At 53.9% G+C, this 16,539-nt stretch overlaps 1 protein-coding gene across 1 annotated transcript in view; it reads right to left on the bottom strand.

Moving 5' to 3' along the window:
- Nucleotides 1-16,539, bottom strand: part of Arhgap17 (Rho GTPase activating protein 17) — an 89,213-nt gene that overhangs the window by 1,777 nt on the left and 70,897 nt on the right. Inside the window, 5 exon segments of the mRNA XM_070004301.1 lie at nucleotides 6,440-6,483; nucleotides 6,485-6,881; nucleotides 9,767-9,936; nucleotides 12,409-12,642; nucleotides 14,591-14,747. Coding sequence (XP_069860402.1) covers nucleotides 6,440-6,483; nucleotides 6,485-6,881; nucleotides 9,767-9,936; nucleotides 12,409-12,642; nucleotides 14,591-14,747 — 1,002 coding nt within the window.

Below are 16,539 nucleotides of genomic sequence, written 5' to 3'. Positions count from 1 at the left end.
TGCAGCCTGTGGTGGTGGGGCGGAGGGGACTTAATTCAGACACCAAGTCTGGCAGCTTTGGAAGTCAGTGTAAGGCTGGCCGTAGGAGAAAAAGGGAAATGCCTGTGAGGCTTGCAGTTAGAGCTGGTCATGGCAGGGACCAGAAAGGTTCCCTAACACTCTTCCACACTGGGGGGGGGGGGACAGTCACCCCATGCCTACTCTCCTGGGAGCTGGCTTTGCGGCTATCTCTGTCCTCCCAGCGCCTCGCCCGCGCTGGCTGTTCTGGTGCACTTCTGGAAAGCTGTGGCTGCTTAGATGCCTGTGCTGCCCCTGGTCCCATGCGTGCTCCCGAGCCCGCAGTTCTGAGCGGGGAGAGCTGCGTTCCCCCTGGGCGTCCCTCTCCTCCTGTCCCTGCTTGAGGGATGGCAGACCAGCCCCACAATGCAAGGTTTATGGACACATCCCTAGGTTTATGGACACATCAAGGTGTCCCAGGGCACGAGGTGTCACGAGGTGTCCCAAGGTGTCACGAAGGACATTTCAGGAACGTCGGGAGAGCAGGGCCCGTGTGCACAGAATCAAGAAATGCCCCAGATCTGCTCTTGCCAGAAGGAAAGTGAGCAAGGGGTAGGGCACATCTGCCTTGTTCACGGCCAAACCCCGAGTGCTGCTTAGCCAGCGCTTGGTAAACTCTGTGGCCAGTCGGATGGCTGGAGGTCTGGGGCAGCCATCTTCCCACTCCTCCCTTCTTAGGGCCTCAGGCACAGGCGTGGCCTGACTCAAAGGCAATGCTGGAACAAGAACACTGTTTGTGAGTTCAACCCTTTCCCACCATCCCCATCCCACAGAACACGCGTGGCAGCGGTCAGTGTCTTAGACGGCGGAACTGCTGGGACCTGCCAGGGCATGCAAGCTGCCAGGACCCGTGTGAGCCACTGGGGGGGGGTTGCAACAGCTGGTGTCTGCGTCCACATGCAGGTGACATCTATGGCCCCCGCCCCCTTCCAGAGGACACACTGGCTCTTCCCTTCCCCATTCAGCACAGGTCAGCCCTCGTCTTCCCTGAAGTTCTCGATTTGTGGTCTCACTTCTAGAGTTAGCTAATCTGTGACGGGACAGCTAATGCTCCTGGGCATGTCCTGTGACTAGAGGCTTGCTAAGGCCCCACTTGTGTCATCAATCATGGCCACCCCCATAAATCCCAGGAGATCAGCCCACTGAGCCCCAGCCCCACTGTAGAGAGAGGGCCACAGGAGGGTCGGTGCCAGCCTGATCTGGACACTAGCTCTTAGTCCTCTAAACCAACTGCGAATCCTGGGGTGAGTCGTTGATGGAGACATTGCTCCCCCCATCTGAGGAGAGAAGGGCGGGAGTCTTACCATAGTAAGAGAGGAAAAGGGTATTGGAGAAGGCCACCTAGAACTCTTTTGCTCCTCTTTTTGTGTGTTTATGTGTGTGCATGCCAGTCCTGGGGCTTGAACTCAGGGCCTGGGCGCTGTCCCTGAGACTCATTTGCTCAAGGCTAGTGCTCTACCACTAGAGCCACAACTCCTACTTCTGGCTTTTTGATGGTTAACTGGAGATAAGTGTCTCATGACTGGCTTCAAAGTGTGATCCTCAGATCTCAGCCTCCCGAGTAGCTAGGATTACAGGTGCAGGTAGGCCATGGCAGGCTATCATTCTGATAGCAACATGGGTAAGTGACAGATGCAAACACCCTTAAAGTTAAAGGCATCAGAATGAAGGAGCCCTGCCCGAGCCCTCCAGCTGAGGGTGCAGCTTCCTTTAGCTTCACTAGTGCTTTTCCAAGGCTAAGCATTGTCCTAGCCTTCAAGGGACTTTGCATTGCTCAAGTCAAAGGAGAAAATCTGTTCAAGTGTGGCTGGAGGTTTGACTTGACGTAAGAGTAAACTGAAAACAGAAGGGGAAGCCACTTAAATATCCAACTACAAGTAATAATAACTGATGAAATAGTATGTAGTCACTGAAAAGAAATGGCTATAGAAACTGCATTATCACATGGAAAAGGTGTGGGATGTGAAGTAAAAAAATTCAGGTTCAGAACCAGGTGCCAGCGGTTCAACACCTGTAATCTGAGCAACTGAGGAGGCTGAGCTCTAAGGCCTGAACTCTGGGCTGTCCCTCAGCTCTTCAGCTCAAGGACAGTGCCCTACCACTTGAGCCACAGCACCACTTCTGGCTTTTCTGCTAATGTGATGCTGAAGAATCGAACCCAGGACCTCATGTATGCAAGGCAAACACTCTACTACTGAGCCACCTTCCCAGCCCGAAAGTCTGTCAAATTCTTATCTCCACTTAACCACCAAAAACCCAAAGTGGGATTGTGGTTCAAGTGGGAGAGTGCTAGTCTTGAGCAAAAAAATGCTCAGCAACAGTGCCCAGGTCCTGAGTTCAAGCCCTAGGATGGGTACTGAAATAAATAAGTAAATTAAAATAAAATTTAAAAAACTTCAGGATTAGAACTTGTTTGGGCCACATAATTATGATCATGTACCTCTTTGGCTTCAGAAAAATAAAAGTAGAAAATTTTAAAATGCGGACTATTAATAGGTTTCTACTTCTACGAGTGTAGAAGTATGACTTTTTATTATTCTACTTCTCAAGTTCCCTTTAATCTCCATACTTTCTTCTTAAACCGCTTTACTTTCCTGACACAAAGAGAGTCTGACTTTAAAAGACAGAAGTGGTGCTGTGGCTCAAGTGGTAGCGTACCTAGCTTTGAGCAAAAGAAAACTCAGGGACAGCACTCAGATCCTGAGTTCGAGCCCTAGGACTGACACACACACACAAAAGAAAAGAATCTCCAACTCTACAGTGCTGTCTTTCCAACAAGTGAAGCCAGGAAAACCAAAGAGGGTATCAGAACCAAGAAATGGGCACTTGGCCCTGCCACTTTGGGCCGCCTCCTAGCTCTGGGTGCTAGAGGGCGGGGTCTGGGCATGTAAATGTTTAAAAGGTAGACACAGGAATCTAATGTGTAACTCTTACTGAAGTATTTTCCTCGGGGTAAGTGTAGTAAGTACCATGCATTAGACCACCAATCTACCATCAACTGCAGCTGGTGCTGACAATGCCACTTCCTCAGTCCCTTCGTCAGTGTTGCTAGACATCATGTTTTCAGACCCACGCCTGTCATTTCAGAGAGCTGAAGTTCTAACTCAAGCCCATCGGACAAAAGCGTTGGGGTCACTGTGACCACACCTAGTACTGAGAACAGGTGAGCAAGCGTGAGCAAAGCCAGTCTTTAGTGCATGCACTATTAGTTGGGATGTAAGCAGGCAGGTGAGGGTGATGAGTTAGTGACAAGTATTAGTGCACAAGTATGATCACAAAGTAGCAGTAACGCTCTGGCCAATCAGGTGCCTTGTCCTTACCATTAAACATTCCAATTTCAGTTCTGACTGAATAAGGCAGGTCATACATCTAAATTATTTAATAAAACGTTTCCATTAGAATATTCTTTGCTACAACCTCTGCTTTGAAAACAGCAGGGCATACACTCTTCCACTGCTGCTTTCCGAAATGGCACAAGAGCTCCAGCCTCTCTCAGGCTCAGCTATGGTGCTGCAGGGGGCTACCAAACTGCTCAGAACCAGCCACCTCCCCTAAGACTTTACCTTAATCCCAACAAGCCTTGATGTAACTCTTTCTCTTTCTTTTTGAGCCAGTACTAGGGCTTGGGTCCTGGGCACTGTCTCTTAGTGTTTTCATTCAAGGCTAGCACTTTATTACTTGAGGTACTTGTGGCTTTTTGGTGGAGATAAGTCTCACAGACTTTCCTACCTGGGCTGGCTTTGCATTGTGATCCTCAGAACTCAGCTTCCTGAGTAACTAGGATTGCAGGCATGTACCGTGGGTGGCTGGCTTGATTCGACTCTTCAAGATTAAAGGCTTCTAGTGAATACCTGTTTTCAGGAATTCACCTTCCAGGTGAAATATGATGTCATCATAAAGGGCTGCCCTAAGGGACTTATTTCCCTTTTCTTCTGGACACTGCGGGGCTAATGGTTAATAGCAACAGGACCAACACCAGTGCATTTGTAAGTTCTAAATGCTGGCCTTTGGTGAACTTCCCACAGAGGTGCAGGGACTTAAAGGCTTTACAGGTTAGTTCTGTAATAAGGAGGTAATAACGGTGATTTCGGAATTTCTTGTGTTAGAGAATTCATAGTACAGACTAGCTTTTCAATAATTAGTTACTACCTTAAGGGGAAAAATATTTTTAACAGTAAAAGTTCACATATTTAATAACTACTGCTACAGATCAAACTAAATAGCCTTCTGGCATACACACACTCCAGGTCCTGACAGTATTCTGGGACCGACATGATTCTGGCTTGGAGTTTTCCATCTAAATAAAAGTTACGGCCTAGGCTTTAGACTTTGGTGTGTCACGGCACTGAAGTGTTGAAAGGCTTGGCCCAGATCAAGATTTAGTCACTGGACTCTATAAGTGATTTCCATCCCCGCTGTCCTGCTACTCTCCTGGGTTCTCAGGAAGGAGGGAGGGAGAGACAGGGCTGGGTCTCTCTGTGTTTTCAGCTGCGATCTTCTTTCCCCCTGCTGTCAACACCAAGTCTGGGCTGTGACATGGTCCGCCAAAGGCTTATGGCTCCAATAGAGCAACCATACACAGAATGAGAGCTTTTTGCTGGCCCACTGCAGGGTGAAGGCAGAACTGGAGGAGCCTTAGAGTGTCGTGTGTGTGTGTGTGTGTGTGCGCGCGCACGCACGCACGCGCAATGCACGCTGACTCTGGGGCTTGAACTCAGGACATAGGAGGTGTCCTTCAGCTTTTTCCACTCAAGGCTTGCACTCTACCACCTGAGCCACAGCTCCACTTCCAGGTCTTTGGTGATTAATTTGAGCTAAGAGGCTCAGGGACTTTCCTGTCTGTGCTGTGCTCTGCTCTAGGGCTGAGCCACGGGCATCCAGCTCAGAGTGCCTTTTAAAAAGCTCATACAGTCTTTTGAGAAAGCCAACCCTCATCATGGTAGAATGCAAAAGGGATTGAAAGGATTTCAGGGTAGGATCATGGGGTGGGGAGGGTTCCTGAGAAGTTTAGACACCAATTAAGAAGCTCCATGCAGTTAACTTGCGCTTAAGGTTCAAAAATTAAAAATTAAAGCTCGAGACACAGAAGACACGCTTTGCTACACTTAGTCCTCCTTTTGTTGGACACTGATGAGTCCATCAATCAAGGTAAGAGGCACTGAGGCAGTCAGAACGCTTGTGAAAGGCCCTACTATGTTATCTCATGGAAACTGGTCTTCTGGCTCTGACATCCACTTCCGGAAATGAGACAAAGCAGCATCCACAAGTCACAGAATGGATGGCCTGCAACAGGCCCAGCCTGAGGTCAAGGCCATCCTGGGGCGGAGTCAAAAGCACACACAGGGATCGCAGCTAAGCAGGAGCATTTGGAGCTGCGGATCAAGCTGCTTGGGGGGGGGGATGGGGGCGGGGAGGTTACAGACCTTAGGCCTTAGTCCTGGAAACCTTCCCCACCTGTGGGGACGCTAGGTAGGGTATCTATGGGGAAACAAACAAGCAAACAGAATAATGTGGTCTTGTGGGTTTCAAGACAAATGCTCTCGTGTCTTAAGAATAGTTATCAACCATTTTGAGGTGCAAAATGTAAGAATTCTGTTCCTGGGGGGAAAGTGTTGGTCAATGGTAACTTCACCTATACTACTCCTGGGGTACCTGTTGGGGGTGGGGGGGTGTCACTGGCTCAGGTGCCACTGAGAAGCCCCTTGGGAAGGTGGCGGGGGTCCAGGGTGTGGCTTCTCTGGGCAAGCCCCCACTACAACAATGTACAACCAGGTGGCCGAGATCACCAGGAGGTGGCTAGGAGGGGAGGGGGGGGGGACTCCAGTGACCACTTTAAACCACACTGCAACATCTACTCATCTTTAAGTAGTGAAGTCCGGTTTCTGGGAGGGAAATGTACTTTAAGATATCAAAGTCGACAGTCATGTTCTAGCACTCCTTGAAGTAGCCACTAAAATCTACCCTTCACCCCCCAGCCCCGGGAGGGATAGGGAACCTTCCTCCTCCTCCGGTCCAGCCAGAGGCTGGCGCTGTGTCCCCAGGCCCTGCCCTCCCGGAGAGGCTGGCTCTGCACACTCCAGACTTCTTTTTTTTTTGGTCCGGTCGTGGGGCTTGAACTCTGGGTCTGGGCGCTGTCCCTCAGCTCTTCAGCTCAAGGCGGGCGCTCTACCACTGGAGCCACAGCGCCACGTCCGTTTTTCTGGTGGTTCACTGGAGATCAGCGTCTCATGGACTGTCCTTGCCCGGGCTGGCTTCGAACCCTGATCCTCAGATCTCGGCCTCCTGAGTAGCCGGTTACAGGGGTGCGCCTCGGGGTGCGGGGCTGAGGGAAGGGATTTGCTGGGAAGGCGTTGCCAGCGCGCTGCCCTGCGCCCCCACTCACCGGTCACGACTTTGGAGGAGGTGGCGGCGGCGGCGGCGGCGGGGGTCCCCGTGCGCGCCCCCGGGGGGCTGCGGCGGCGGCGGCACGCTGGGCCGGTTCCGCGGCCGGGGCACGGGCCGGGGCCTCGGGAGGGTCCCGGCGTGCGGCTGCGGCTCGGGCGGCGGCTTCCCGAGGGGCGGCGTGCTGGGCGGCGTGGGCGTCTGCGGCGGCGTGGGCTCGGGCCCGGGCTCCGGCCTGCCGGCCGGGGGCTGCGGCGGCGGGTGGCTGGGCGCCTGGATGGGGCCGGGGCCGCTGGAGGGGCGGCGCGGGCCGGGGGCCGCGGCCGGGGCGGGCGGCGCCGGCGGCGAGGGGCTGCGGGGGCCCGGCTTCGGGGAGAGGCTGGGCGCGGGCGCGGGGGCCGGGTTTCCGGGCTTGGGGGGCGCTGGGGCGGGCTTTTTCACGGCTGCACAAAGGGGGGGGACACGCGTCAGGCGGGACGGCCAGCCCCGGCCCGGCCCCAGGCTGGTGGCTCTGGGGTGGGGTGAACCCCCCGGGGTGGGTGGCTGGGCCTGCGCCGAGCCGAGCTGGGGTGCGGCCGGAGCTCAGCTCCCCGCAGCCCTGCCGAGCGCGCAGGAGCAGCCCTCAAACGTGTTAGATGAGAAACACGGGTCTGCTCGAGTGTGAGGCCGACCTGGACCCCTCTCCAAACACTGAGGGGCAGGGCGGGGGAGTGAGGGCCAGGGCGGCCATGGAGAATGCGGCCTCTCAGCAAGACCTGCTGGTGAGAAGCAGCCCATGAAGATAGATATAAGACAGAATGTTCTGGAAGGACAACAAAAGGTGCAGAAACTGTAAGTATGGTGGATGGAGGGCCCCAGAAGCAGAGTGCTGTGAGCGGGGTGAGGTGGGGTGTGGAGGCTGGGGGGGAGGCTGGTGCACTGGGGTGAGGTGGGGTGTGGAGGCTCAGGGGAGGAGGCTGGTGCACTGGGGGTGAGGTGGGGTGTGGAGGCTCAGGGGAGGAGGCTGGTGCACTGGGGGTGAGGTGGGGTGTGGAGGCTCAGGGGGGGCTGGTACACTGGGGGTGAGGTGGGGTGTGGAGGCTCAGGGGGGGGCTGGTGCACTGGGGGTAAGGTGGGGTGCGGAGGCTCAGGGGAGGAGGCTGGTGCACTGGGGGTGAGGTGGGGTGTGGAGGCTCGGGGGGGGGGCTGGTGCACTGGGGGTGAGGTGGGGTGTGGAGGCTGGGGGGGAGGCTGGTGCACTGTGGGTGAGGTGGGGTGTGGAGGCTCAGGGGGGCCTGGTGCACTGGGGTGAGGTGGGGTGTGGAGGCTGGGGGGGAGGCTGGTGCACTGGGAGTGAGGTGAGGTGTGGAGGCTCAGGGGGGGGCTGGTGCACTGGGGTGAGGTGGGGTGTGGAGGCTCAGGGGGGCCTGGTGCACTGGGGGTGAGGTGAGGTGTGGAGGCTCAGGGGGGCTGGTGCACTGGGGGTAAGGTGGGGTGTGGAGGCTCAGGGGAGGCTGGTGCACTGGGGGTGAGGTGGGGTGTGGAGGCTCAGGGGGGCTGGTGCACTGGGGGTGAGGTGGGGTGTGGAGGCTCAGGGAGGCTGGTGCACTGGGGGTGAGGTGGGGTGTGGAGGCTCAGGGGGGGCTGGTGCACTGGGGGGTGAGGTGTGGAGGCTGGGGGGAGGGGCTGGTGCACTGGGGGTGAGGTGGGGTGTGGAGGTTCAGGGGGGCCTGGTGCACTGAGGGTGTGGTGTGGAGGCTCAGGGGGGCTGGTGCACTGGGGGTGAGGTGGGGTGTGGAGGCTCGGGGGGGCTGGTGCACTGGGGGTGAGGTGGGGTGTGGAGGCTCAGGGGGGCCTGGTGCACTGGGGTGAGGTGGGGTGTGGAGGCTGGGGGGGAGGCTGGTGCACTGGGGGTGAGGTGGGGTGTGGAGGCTCAGGGGGGGAGGGGCTGGTGCACTGGGGGTGAGGTGAGGTGTGGAGGCTCAGGGGGGCTGGTGCACTGGGGGTGAGGTGGGGTGTGGAGGCTCAGGGGAGGCTGGTGCACTGGGGGTGAGGTGGGGTGTGGAGGCTCAGGGGGGCTGGTGCACTGGGGGTGAGGTGGGGTGTGGAGGCTCAGGGGGGCTGGTGCACTGGGGGTGAGGTGGGGTGTGGAGGCTCGGGGGGTGAGGTGTGGAGGCTGGGGGGAGGGGCTGGTGCACTGGGGGTGAGGTGGGGTGTGGAGGTTCAGGGGGGCCTGGTGCACTGGGGGTGAGGTGGGGTGTGGAGGCTCAGGGGGCCTGGTGCACTGGGGGTGAGGTGGGGTGTGGAGGCTCAGGGGGGCTGGTGCACTGGGGGTGAGGTGAGGTGTGGAGGCTGGGGGGAGGGGCTGGTGCACTGGGGGTGAGGTGGGGTGTGGAGGCTCGGGGGGGCTGGTGCACTGGGGGTGAGGTGGGGTGTGGAGGCTGGGGGGGAGGGGCTGGTGCACTGGGGGTGATGTGGGGTGTGGAGGCTCAGGGGGGGAGGCTGGTGCACTGGGGGTGAGGTGGGGTGTGGAGGCTCAGGAGGGGAGGGGCTAATGCACTGGGGGTGAGGTGGGGTGCAGAGGCTCAGGGGGGGAGGGGCTGGTGCACTGGGGGTGAGGTGGGGTGTGGAGGCTCAGGGAGGCTGGTGCACTGGGGGTGAGGTGGGGTGTGGAGGCTGGGGGGGAGGGGCTGGTGCACTGGGGGTGAGGTGGGGTGTGGAGGCTCAGGGGGGCTGGTGCACTGGGGGTGAGGCTGGTGCACTGGGGGTGAGGTGAGGTGCAGAGGCTCAGGGGGGGCCTGGTACACTGACGGGGGTTGAGGTGTGGGCGCCCAGGACCAGGGGAGGCCTGGTGCACTGAGGGAGGAGGGCTGAGGTGGGCTGTGTGCATGGGACACGGGGGAGTTTTATGCATAGATTCTTCCATTTCTTTGTGTTTCAAAGCAGTGCCCTGGGCTGCTGGGTGGAGGACCACAGGGGAGACTGTGGGAGCAATTCAGAAAGCCCTGACCCTGAGTTGAAGGCCACTGTGGCTCCCAGACCCACAAGGTCTGGGTGGTAGAGAGGCTGCGGTGGTTCCCAACCGCAGTGAAGGCCTGAAACCATACTCCTGGGAAACGGGGATCATTTGTGGAGAAACATGAGCTCTGTAGCCATAAAGGGCGCATATTCATGTACGTCTGCTGCTCTTCTGTGTCATTTCTCTAACATGCTTTTTTTTTCCCCCCTCTTTAAGGACTGATCTCCCTGGTTGCTGTTTTAGAGCGGACATGGAAGTATTGGAGCCAAAGCCACTAGCCCCAGGAGAGCACACCCTCCCCCCAGTGGCCAGGGGCACCAGGGTACTTACCCCGGCGCAGCGTGTGAGGGCTGGGGCCAGCGGCGCTGTGCGGTGGGCCCACTGCCAGCTGATGGGAGCTGCCACTCGCCTGGGTCTGGTTTTGGCCGGTGGTGACCTGACTACTGTTTCTGCCAGGTGCGGGGACAGCTGCAGATACAGAGTCCTTGGGTTTTGGAGGACTAAGGGGGAATATAAACCAAGTTAGAGGACAGACAATCTCAGCTAAAAAAGTTAAACATTCCTTAAGATGCAGCCATCCCTCTGAACACCAGGGGTGGCGTGGGTCTGGGGTTCTCTGCAGAGATCAACACCCCGGGGTGCTCCAAGCCCAACAGAAAGTGGCGCAGGGTTTGCATGTGTCCTGCACCCATCCTCCTGCAGACTTCTGGTCATCTCTAGCTGACGTATGCTAGCAGGTCTGATGTGGCTAAGCTACAGGGTGTGGGAAATAGAGACAAGGACAAAGATTCGGATGTTCCGTGCAGACAGGATTTAAGAGAAAACAATTTTTGATCGGTGGATGTTTGAACTCGGGGCATGGAGGGCTGAGTGCATACGCAAGCTTCCATGGGCAGCTTTCGTCTCAACAAGGCAAGGGCTGACCTAAACCTGAAATAGTTCACATTGAGCCCATATGGCTAATATTTACTTAAAAACGATATCCTTTCCATTTACATATATATATATATACACACACACATATATTTTAAGATTCCTAGCTTTCAACTACTCTGGCACTCAAATGTCAAGTGAAAGGCCATTTCAAAGTGACACAATACATCACAAGTTCTGCTTTGCTTGTACTTACTGAATATTAAAAATAAATAGACTTTGGGATATATATATTACTGGATGTTAAAAATAAAGACTTTGGGATATATATATATATATATATATATATATATATATATACACACATATATATTATACATAGTACAAAAAAAAGGCAGAGTCAACAGCCCACTAATACTCTAGGTTATAAAGGGTTTGACTATGATCAATGATTTGGTCTCTGGGAAGCTAATGCTGACACCAGCCCCAGCACTGATCATAGCAGGGAAGGGGCGGGAACCCAGGCCTGTACTTCTGGGATGGAACTTCCTGTACACACATGATAGCAGCACACTGTCAGGGCCATTACAGTACAAGAGGCTTCGGTGAAATGTACACAGAATTTTGAGAGTCTAAAACTAATAAAGGGCCATTGGATGGCTGATGCTGTTTGTCCTTCTGCAGTGACAGCTCATCGTTTTTTAGACATTTAGTTTTGAACAAGTTGATAGTGTGAGAAAATGAAAACATGTAAATTTGCCTCTATGTTTTGTTGTTGTTGTTGTTGTTGGTGGTGGTGGTGGTTGTGGAGCTTGAACTCTGGGCCTAGGTGCTGTCCCCGAGCTCTTTAGCTCAAAGCTAGCGCTCTACCATTTGAGTCACAGCGCCACTTCCAATTTTCTGGTGGTTTATTGGAGATAAGAGTCTCACAGACTTTCCTTCCCGGGCTGGCTTTGAACTGCAATCCTTAGATCTCAGCCTTGTTATTAATAGCTAGGATTGCAGTGGTGAGCTACCTGTAGCCTGGCTGCCTATATTTATTTTTTTCTAACAAGAAACACTTAAACTAAAACAAACATAGGTACAGAATAAGCCAGCACACAGCCAATGCCGAGCTCACTAAGTGTGAAGTCCTAACTTTTCTTAACCAAACATGGAACCACCCAGAAGATATGAGTAAAAATGGTTCAGAGCACTCAAGAGTTCAGCTACGGCTGAATCAAGCCCCCAGCCTCTAAGGACCTTGGACAGAAGTCGAGATCAACAGTTTTCCCAAGGCACAGTCATCTCAGTCAGTGCAGGGACGCACACCGTGCGGTTGGAAACCAGGCCATCCTTGTTTATGGCATGTATTTCACTTCAGCTATGATCATTTAGGGCTTTGTGGACAGTACATGGACAGTAAGTGATGGTAAGAAGTGGGTTCATCTTGTAGAGCAGCTGCCAGTTCTGAGACATTAGAAACATTACCAGAACTAAAATCTCAAGTTCAAAGGCATCTTCTCTTCAAGGTGCTGTATTGGACAGGCCCCTCCCAACAGCTCAGCAGAGAGCTTCCTTTAAGAAGGAAATGTCATCTTGCTTTCTACCTTGTACTCATGTGCCAGTTCCCTTGCAGGCCTGACAGCCCTGAGGGCAGGGACTTGGGTGCCTGGCACATGTATCAGTTCCTCAGAGAACCCGTATGGCTGATGAGCAGGAGTACATGAGTGACGTGCTAGGGGGACGACGGCTACACTAGCTTGCTACATACATTCAGGCGCACTGCGTGACGACAGGCACGTGACACGTGAACACTGGCGGCTACAAATCAGTACACAGATGCCCCCAATGTTAGTCACTACTTAGCCTCCAGCTTCTAGCACCAAAGCAGAATGGCAAGGAATGTAAACAAATGCTGCTTTCTTGTGATATAACAAGAAAAGGAGGCAAGCAATGTGGGGTCCTTCGGGCTGTCCTGTGCCCACCAGAGGCATGAACGTGGGTCGGGTTCGTCCTTGAGTGGTTCCTTGAGGCAAGGGGCCCTGCCCAGAGGTCATCACTGCCTGTGAGGCGTGAGGGTGTCCGGCCTCCACTGCCAGCAGAAGTGGGCTCCTTACCTGCTGTTGCCCGGGCTGGGGCCCTGCTCCAGTGTGCCCGCAGTGGAGGGGACCGTCCCACACCCTGAGCTGCCATCAGCCCTAGAGCTCTGGGTAGAGGGCTCTTGGCCCGCGGGAGCCCCGGCGCTGCCGTCTGTGGGCGGGAGTGGCGGCTGGAAAGCGGGGGAAATGTGCTTTCTATTTAGAGTGCCACTGCGCCGGTGAGCCTGGAAGTCCATAAGCTTCACACCAAAGCTACACAGAGAGAAGAAACAGTCAACACCGTGCAAGCCAGCTACAGAGACAGAAGCCCCTCATCCTCAACGCGTTCACACTGAACAGCAGGCCGAGTTGCCCAGCAGATGGTAAAAGACCACATAATGGTCAGCCCTGAGACCAACAAAGCAAGCATCCGTGTTGGCTTCGAAACCAAGCAAAGCCAACGACCAGGAGCTAACCAAGCTCCCTGATCGATGTGGGGTGAGCAGCTGAAAGCAAGCAGGCAGGCCGCGTCTCGGGCGGCAGCTCGGCCCTGAGCCCGTCTCCCTGCCCCTGCATGCCCATCTCGCGTCAGTGTGTGGGAAATTCGGTGGAAGCCAAAGAGGCTGACCACAGGTACAGTGGCCACACCTAATGGTCTGGAAATCCAGACTGGTGTGTACAGGGAAGAATTCCTCCAGTAGAGGCCTAAGGTTGGGAAATTGCTGCCCCAGGGAGGGGATGAGGCCTGGAGACAGGGTAAAGATTCATTTAAGACCATTGTGTGTGAACAGAAAACCTTTTCTTTCTTGGGTGTTTTTTTTTTGTTCAAAAATGAAAAAGACTCGTGGTTGTCTAAGCTGGTATTTACCGGCTCAGGTGGCAGGGACAAACCATGAGGGCAGGTAACTGAGAATCATGACCCGACATGGTAGCTAGACTTGTAACACCAATCTTATAGCTGAAGATATATGAAATTAGCTAACTTATGTGTGTGTGCCAGTCCTGGGGCTTGAACTCAGGGCCTGGGCACTGACCCTGAGCTCCTTTGGCTCAAGCACTTGACAGTTCCATGTCTGGCTTTTTGGTGGTTAACTGGACTTAAGAGTTTCACAGACTTTCCTGCTCCAGGCTGGCTTCAAAGAGAATAGCTCAGCCTCCTGAGCAACTAGGATCACAGGCATGAGCCGCCAGCACAGCTTGATATTAATCTCTCTGACTCTGTCTCTCTTTTTGGGTTGGTCATGGGGCTTGAACTCAGGGCCTGGGCACTGTCCCTGAGCTCTTTTAATCAAGGCCAGTGCTGTACCATTTGAGCCACAGCTCTGTTTGGTTATCCTAATTGGAGATCACAGTCTCACAGGCTTTCCTGCCCAGGCTGGCTTTGAACCATGACTCTCAGATCTTAGCCTCCTGAGTAGCTAGGATTACAGGAGTGAGCCACGAGTGCCTGGCTTGAAATTAGTCTTTACTGAAGGCTCAGCTACGTGACACTTCTACAGAAGAAATGTGAATTTTGGAATGACAGAACAGTAAAGCCAAGTGTTTTCCTTTACTTTTGACCCTATCAAAACGAGTACCCCACATGCCTCACTCCAATGGGTAAAGAAGACTGGCTATTTCCTCCTCTGTAAAGCACCCGCAGTAACAATACCGCATGCACGCGTCAGGAAGCACACTGCTTCTACACACCCGCAGCTTGGCAATATTGGCGAGTGCTACAGTAGCCTTTCACCACACACACCGACAGGTGGCACCCAAAGGCAAAAAAACCCCCAAATCTCACCAGCTGCCCATAGAGAACAGGAGAGACAAAGTTCATCAGGGCCTCTGTTTTCCTCCTGAACCGGTTTCTCCGACTAAACATCAAATTCAGTGGTTGCCTTTCATTTTGAAGCCAAGACGTTAAGGTCTTGTCTCTTTAAACAGAATTTCACACACCTCGTCAAGATGTGCGGTGTTCGGACACAGTCCTAGACAGAAGTCCAGGGAGATAGGGTGAGGTGAGTTTGCCGTGTGTGTGGTGACCTTCCACTGTGGCACAGCCCATGTGCAGGTGTCCGCTGACAAGCCACAAGAGACGTCTAGGCCAGATACACACTGCGCTCATCTACAGTAAGCATCCTCAGTGATTGGGACTCTACCAGTCAGGGGGACAGAGAAGATGCTGAGCTAGCACCGGATAGTGGGTCGGATGTCCCCCAGGATTTGGGAGTGAACACACCTCTCCTTCTTCACCAGGTCCCCTTCCATCACTGCCATGCTGGCTGGCCGCTTTCTCTCCTGGGTCCCAGAGTCAAAATCATTTCCAGTGTGGGATGAATGATTAGAATTCGGGGTGGCGAGGGGTACAAAGGCTTCCGATACGTTAAATTCTATTTCTGCAAAAAAGGGATGTGAAAAAACGTGTGAGCACAGAGCCCAGGGGTGGAGGGTGGGCCCTCGCTCCTCTGTCTGTGGGAACACTGTCGTCCCCCTCCCCCTTCCCCCTCTCCCCCTCCCCCCAGCTTCAACACACAGCACCAGTGCTCGTCAACCCATGGGGAAGTGAGGAGACAAGACCAGGGAAGGGACCACATAGCACACCGACCTCTGCTTTCTCTTTTGTGAACAAAAAAAAAACAAACAAACCCACAGAAAACAAGATTACAAGGAAGTATGGATTCATTGTTTGAATCATCAAAAAACCTACAGAAATGGAGACCATGGCAGAGAACAGAATAAAAGGCAATGCAGGGCACGGGTGGCTCCCGCCTGTAACCCTAGCTACTTGGGAGGCTGAGATCTGAGGATGGCGGTTCAGAGGCCAGCCCAGGCAGGAAAGTTGATGAGACACTTATCTCCAATTAACCATCCAAAGGCCAGAAGTAGGAGCTGTGGCTCTAGTGGTAGAGCACTGGCCTTGAGCAAAACAGGCTCAGTCAGGGACAGCGCGCAGACTGAGTTCAAGCTTCACAAATGACCAGGAAAAAAAAAGGATTAAAAGGCAATAGTGGGACAATTTGGCAAGAATCGTTTCCTTGAGGGGAAACCTGGGCAAAACTCATCACATTTCTACTGAGCGTAAACAAGGTGTGATTCTTGTGGATGGAAAGGCCAGGGATAAGTGATAAGCCCCTGTGTGAAGAGCTCATACCATAGAGCTAGGACAGCTCTGAGGAAGTGTGTGTGTGTGTGTGTGTGTGTGTGCCTGGACTCTACCAGGTGTGTGTGTGTGTGTGTGTGTGTGTGTGTGTGTGTGTGTGTGTGTGTGTGTGTGTGTGTGTGTGTGTGTGTGTGTGTGTGTGTGTGTGTGTGTGCGCCTGCCTGGACTTAACACACACTCTACCAGGACACTCCAAAAGGAGCTCTGTGTGTGTGTGTGTGTGTGTGTGTGTGTGTGTGTGTGTGTGTGTGTGTGTGTGTGTGTGTGTGTGTGTGTGTGTGTGTGTGTGTGTGTGTGTGTGTGTGTGTGTGTGTGTGTGTGTGTGCGCCTGCCTGGACTTAACACACACTCTACCAGGACACTCCAAAAGGAGCTCTGTGGATCCAGGGACTGCAACATGTACTCTCAAGAGTTTACCCCTATAGAATCTCAGGCCTCATTCTCTGACTCAGCAACCCAGACTTTTACCAACTGGCCCCAATCCACCTTCCCTACTTTCTTTTCTCCCTTTGTACAAGCCCAACAACTATCTGACTGGAGAGAATACAAAGGAAACAGGAAGAAAAAAAATGCCTTTCCAAGTGAAATCCTGCATATTCCAAGTTTCTTTTTTGTTGTTGGTCATGGGGCTTGAACTCTGGGACTAGGCACTGTCCCTCAGCTCTTCAGCTTAAGGCAAGCGCTCTGCTACTTGAGCCACAACACCACTTCCAGTTTTCTGGTAGTTAATTGGAGAGTCTCACGGACGTTCTTGTTTGAGCTGGCTTTGAACCTCAATCCTCAGCTCTCAGCCTCCTTAGTAGCTAGGATTATAGATGTGAGCCACTGGCACCTGGCTCCAAGTCACTTCTATTTCTTTCTTTCTTTTTTGTTTTTTTGGTTGGTCATGGGGCTTGAACTCTGGGCTTCGCACTATTCCTCAGCTCTTCAGCTCAAGGCGAGCGCTCTACCACTTGAGCCACAGCGCCACTTCCGGTTTTCTAGTGATTTTATTGGAGATAAAGAGTTTCACGGACTTTCCTTGCTCG

The sequence above is a fragment of the Dipodomys merriami genome, unplaced genomic scaffold (assembly GCF_024711535.1).
Source record: "Dipodomys merriami isolate MVZ:Mamm:240054 unplaced genomic scaffold, mDipMer1.0.p SCAF_62, whole genome shotgun sequence".
NCBI lineage: Eukaryota > Metazoa > Chordata > Mammalia > Rodentia > Heteromyidae > Dipodomys > Dipodomys merriami.
This window is presented reverse-complemented; position numbering and strand designations above follow the sequence as displayed.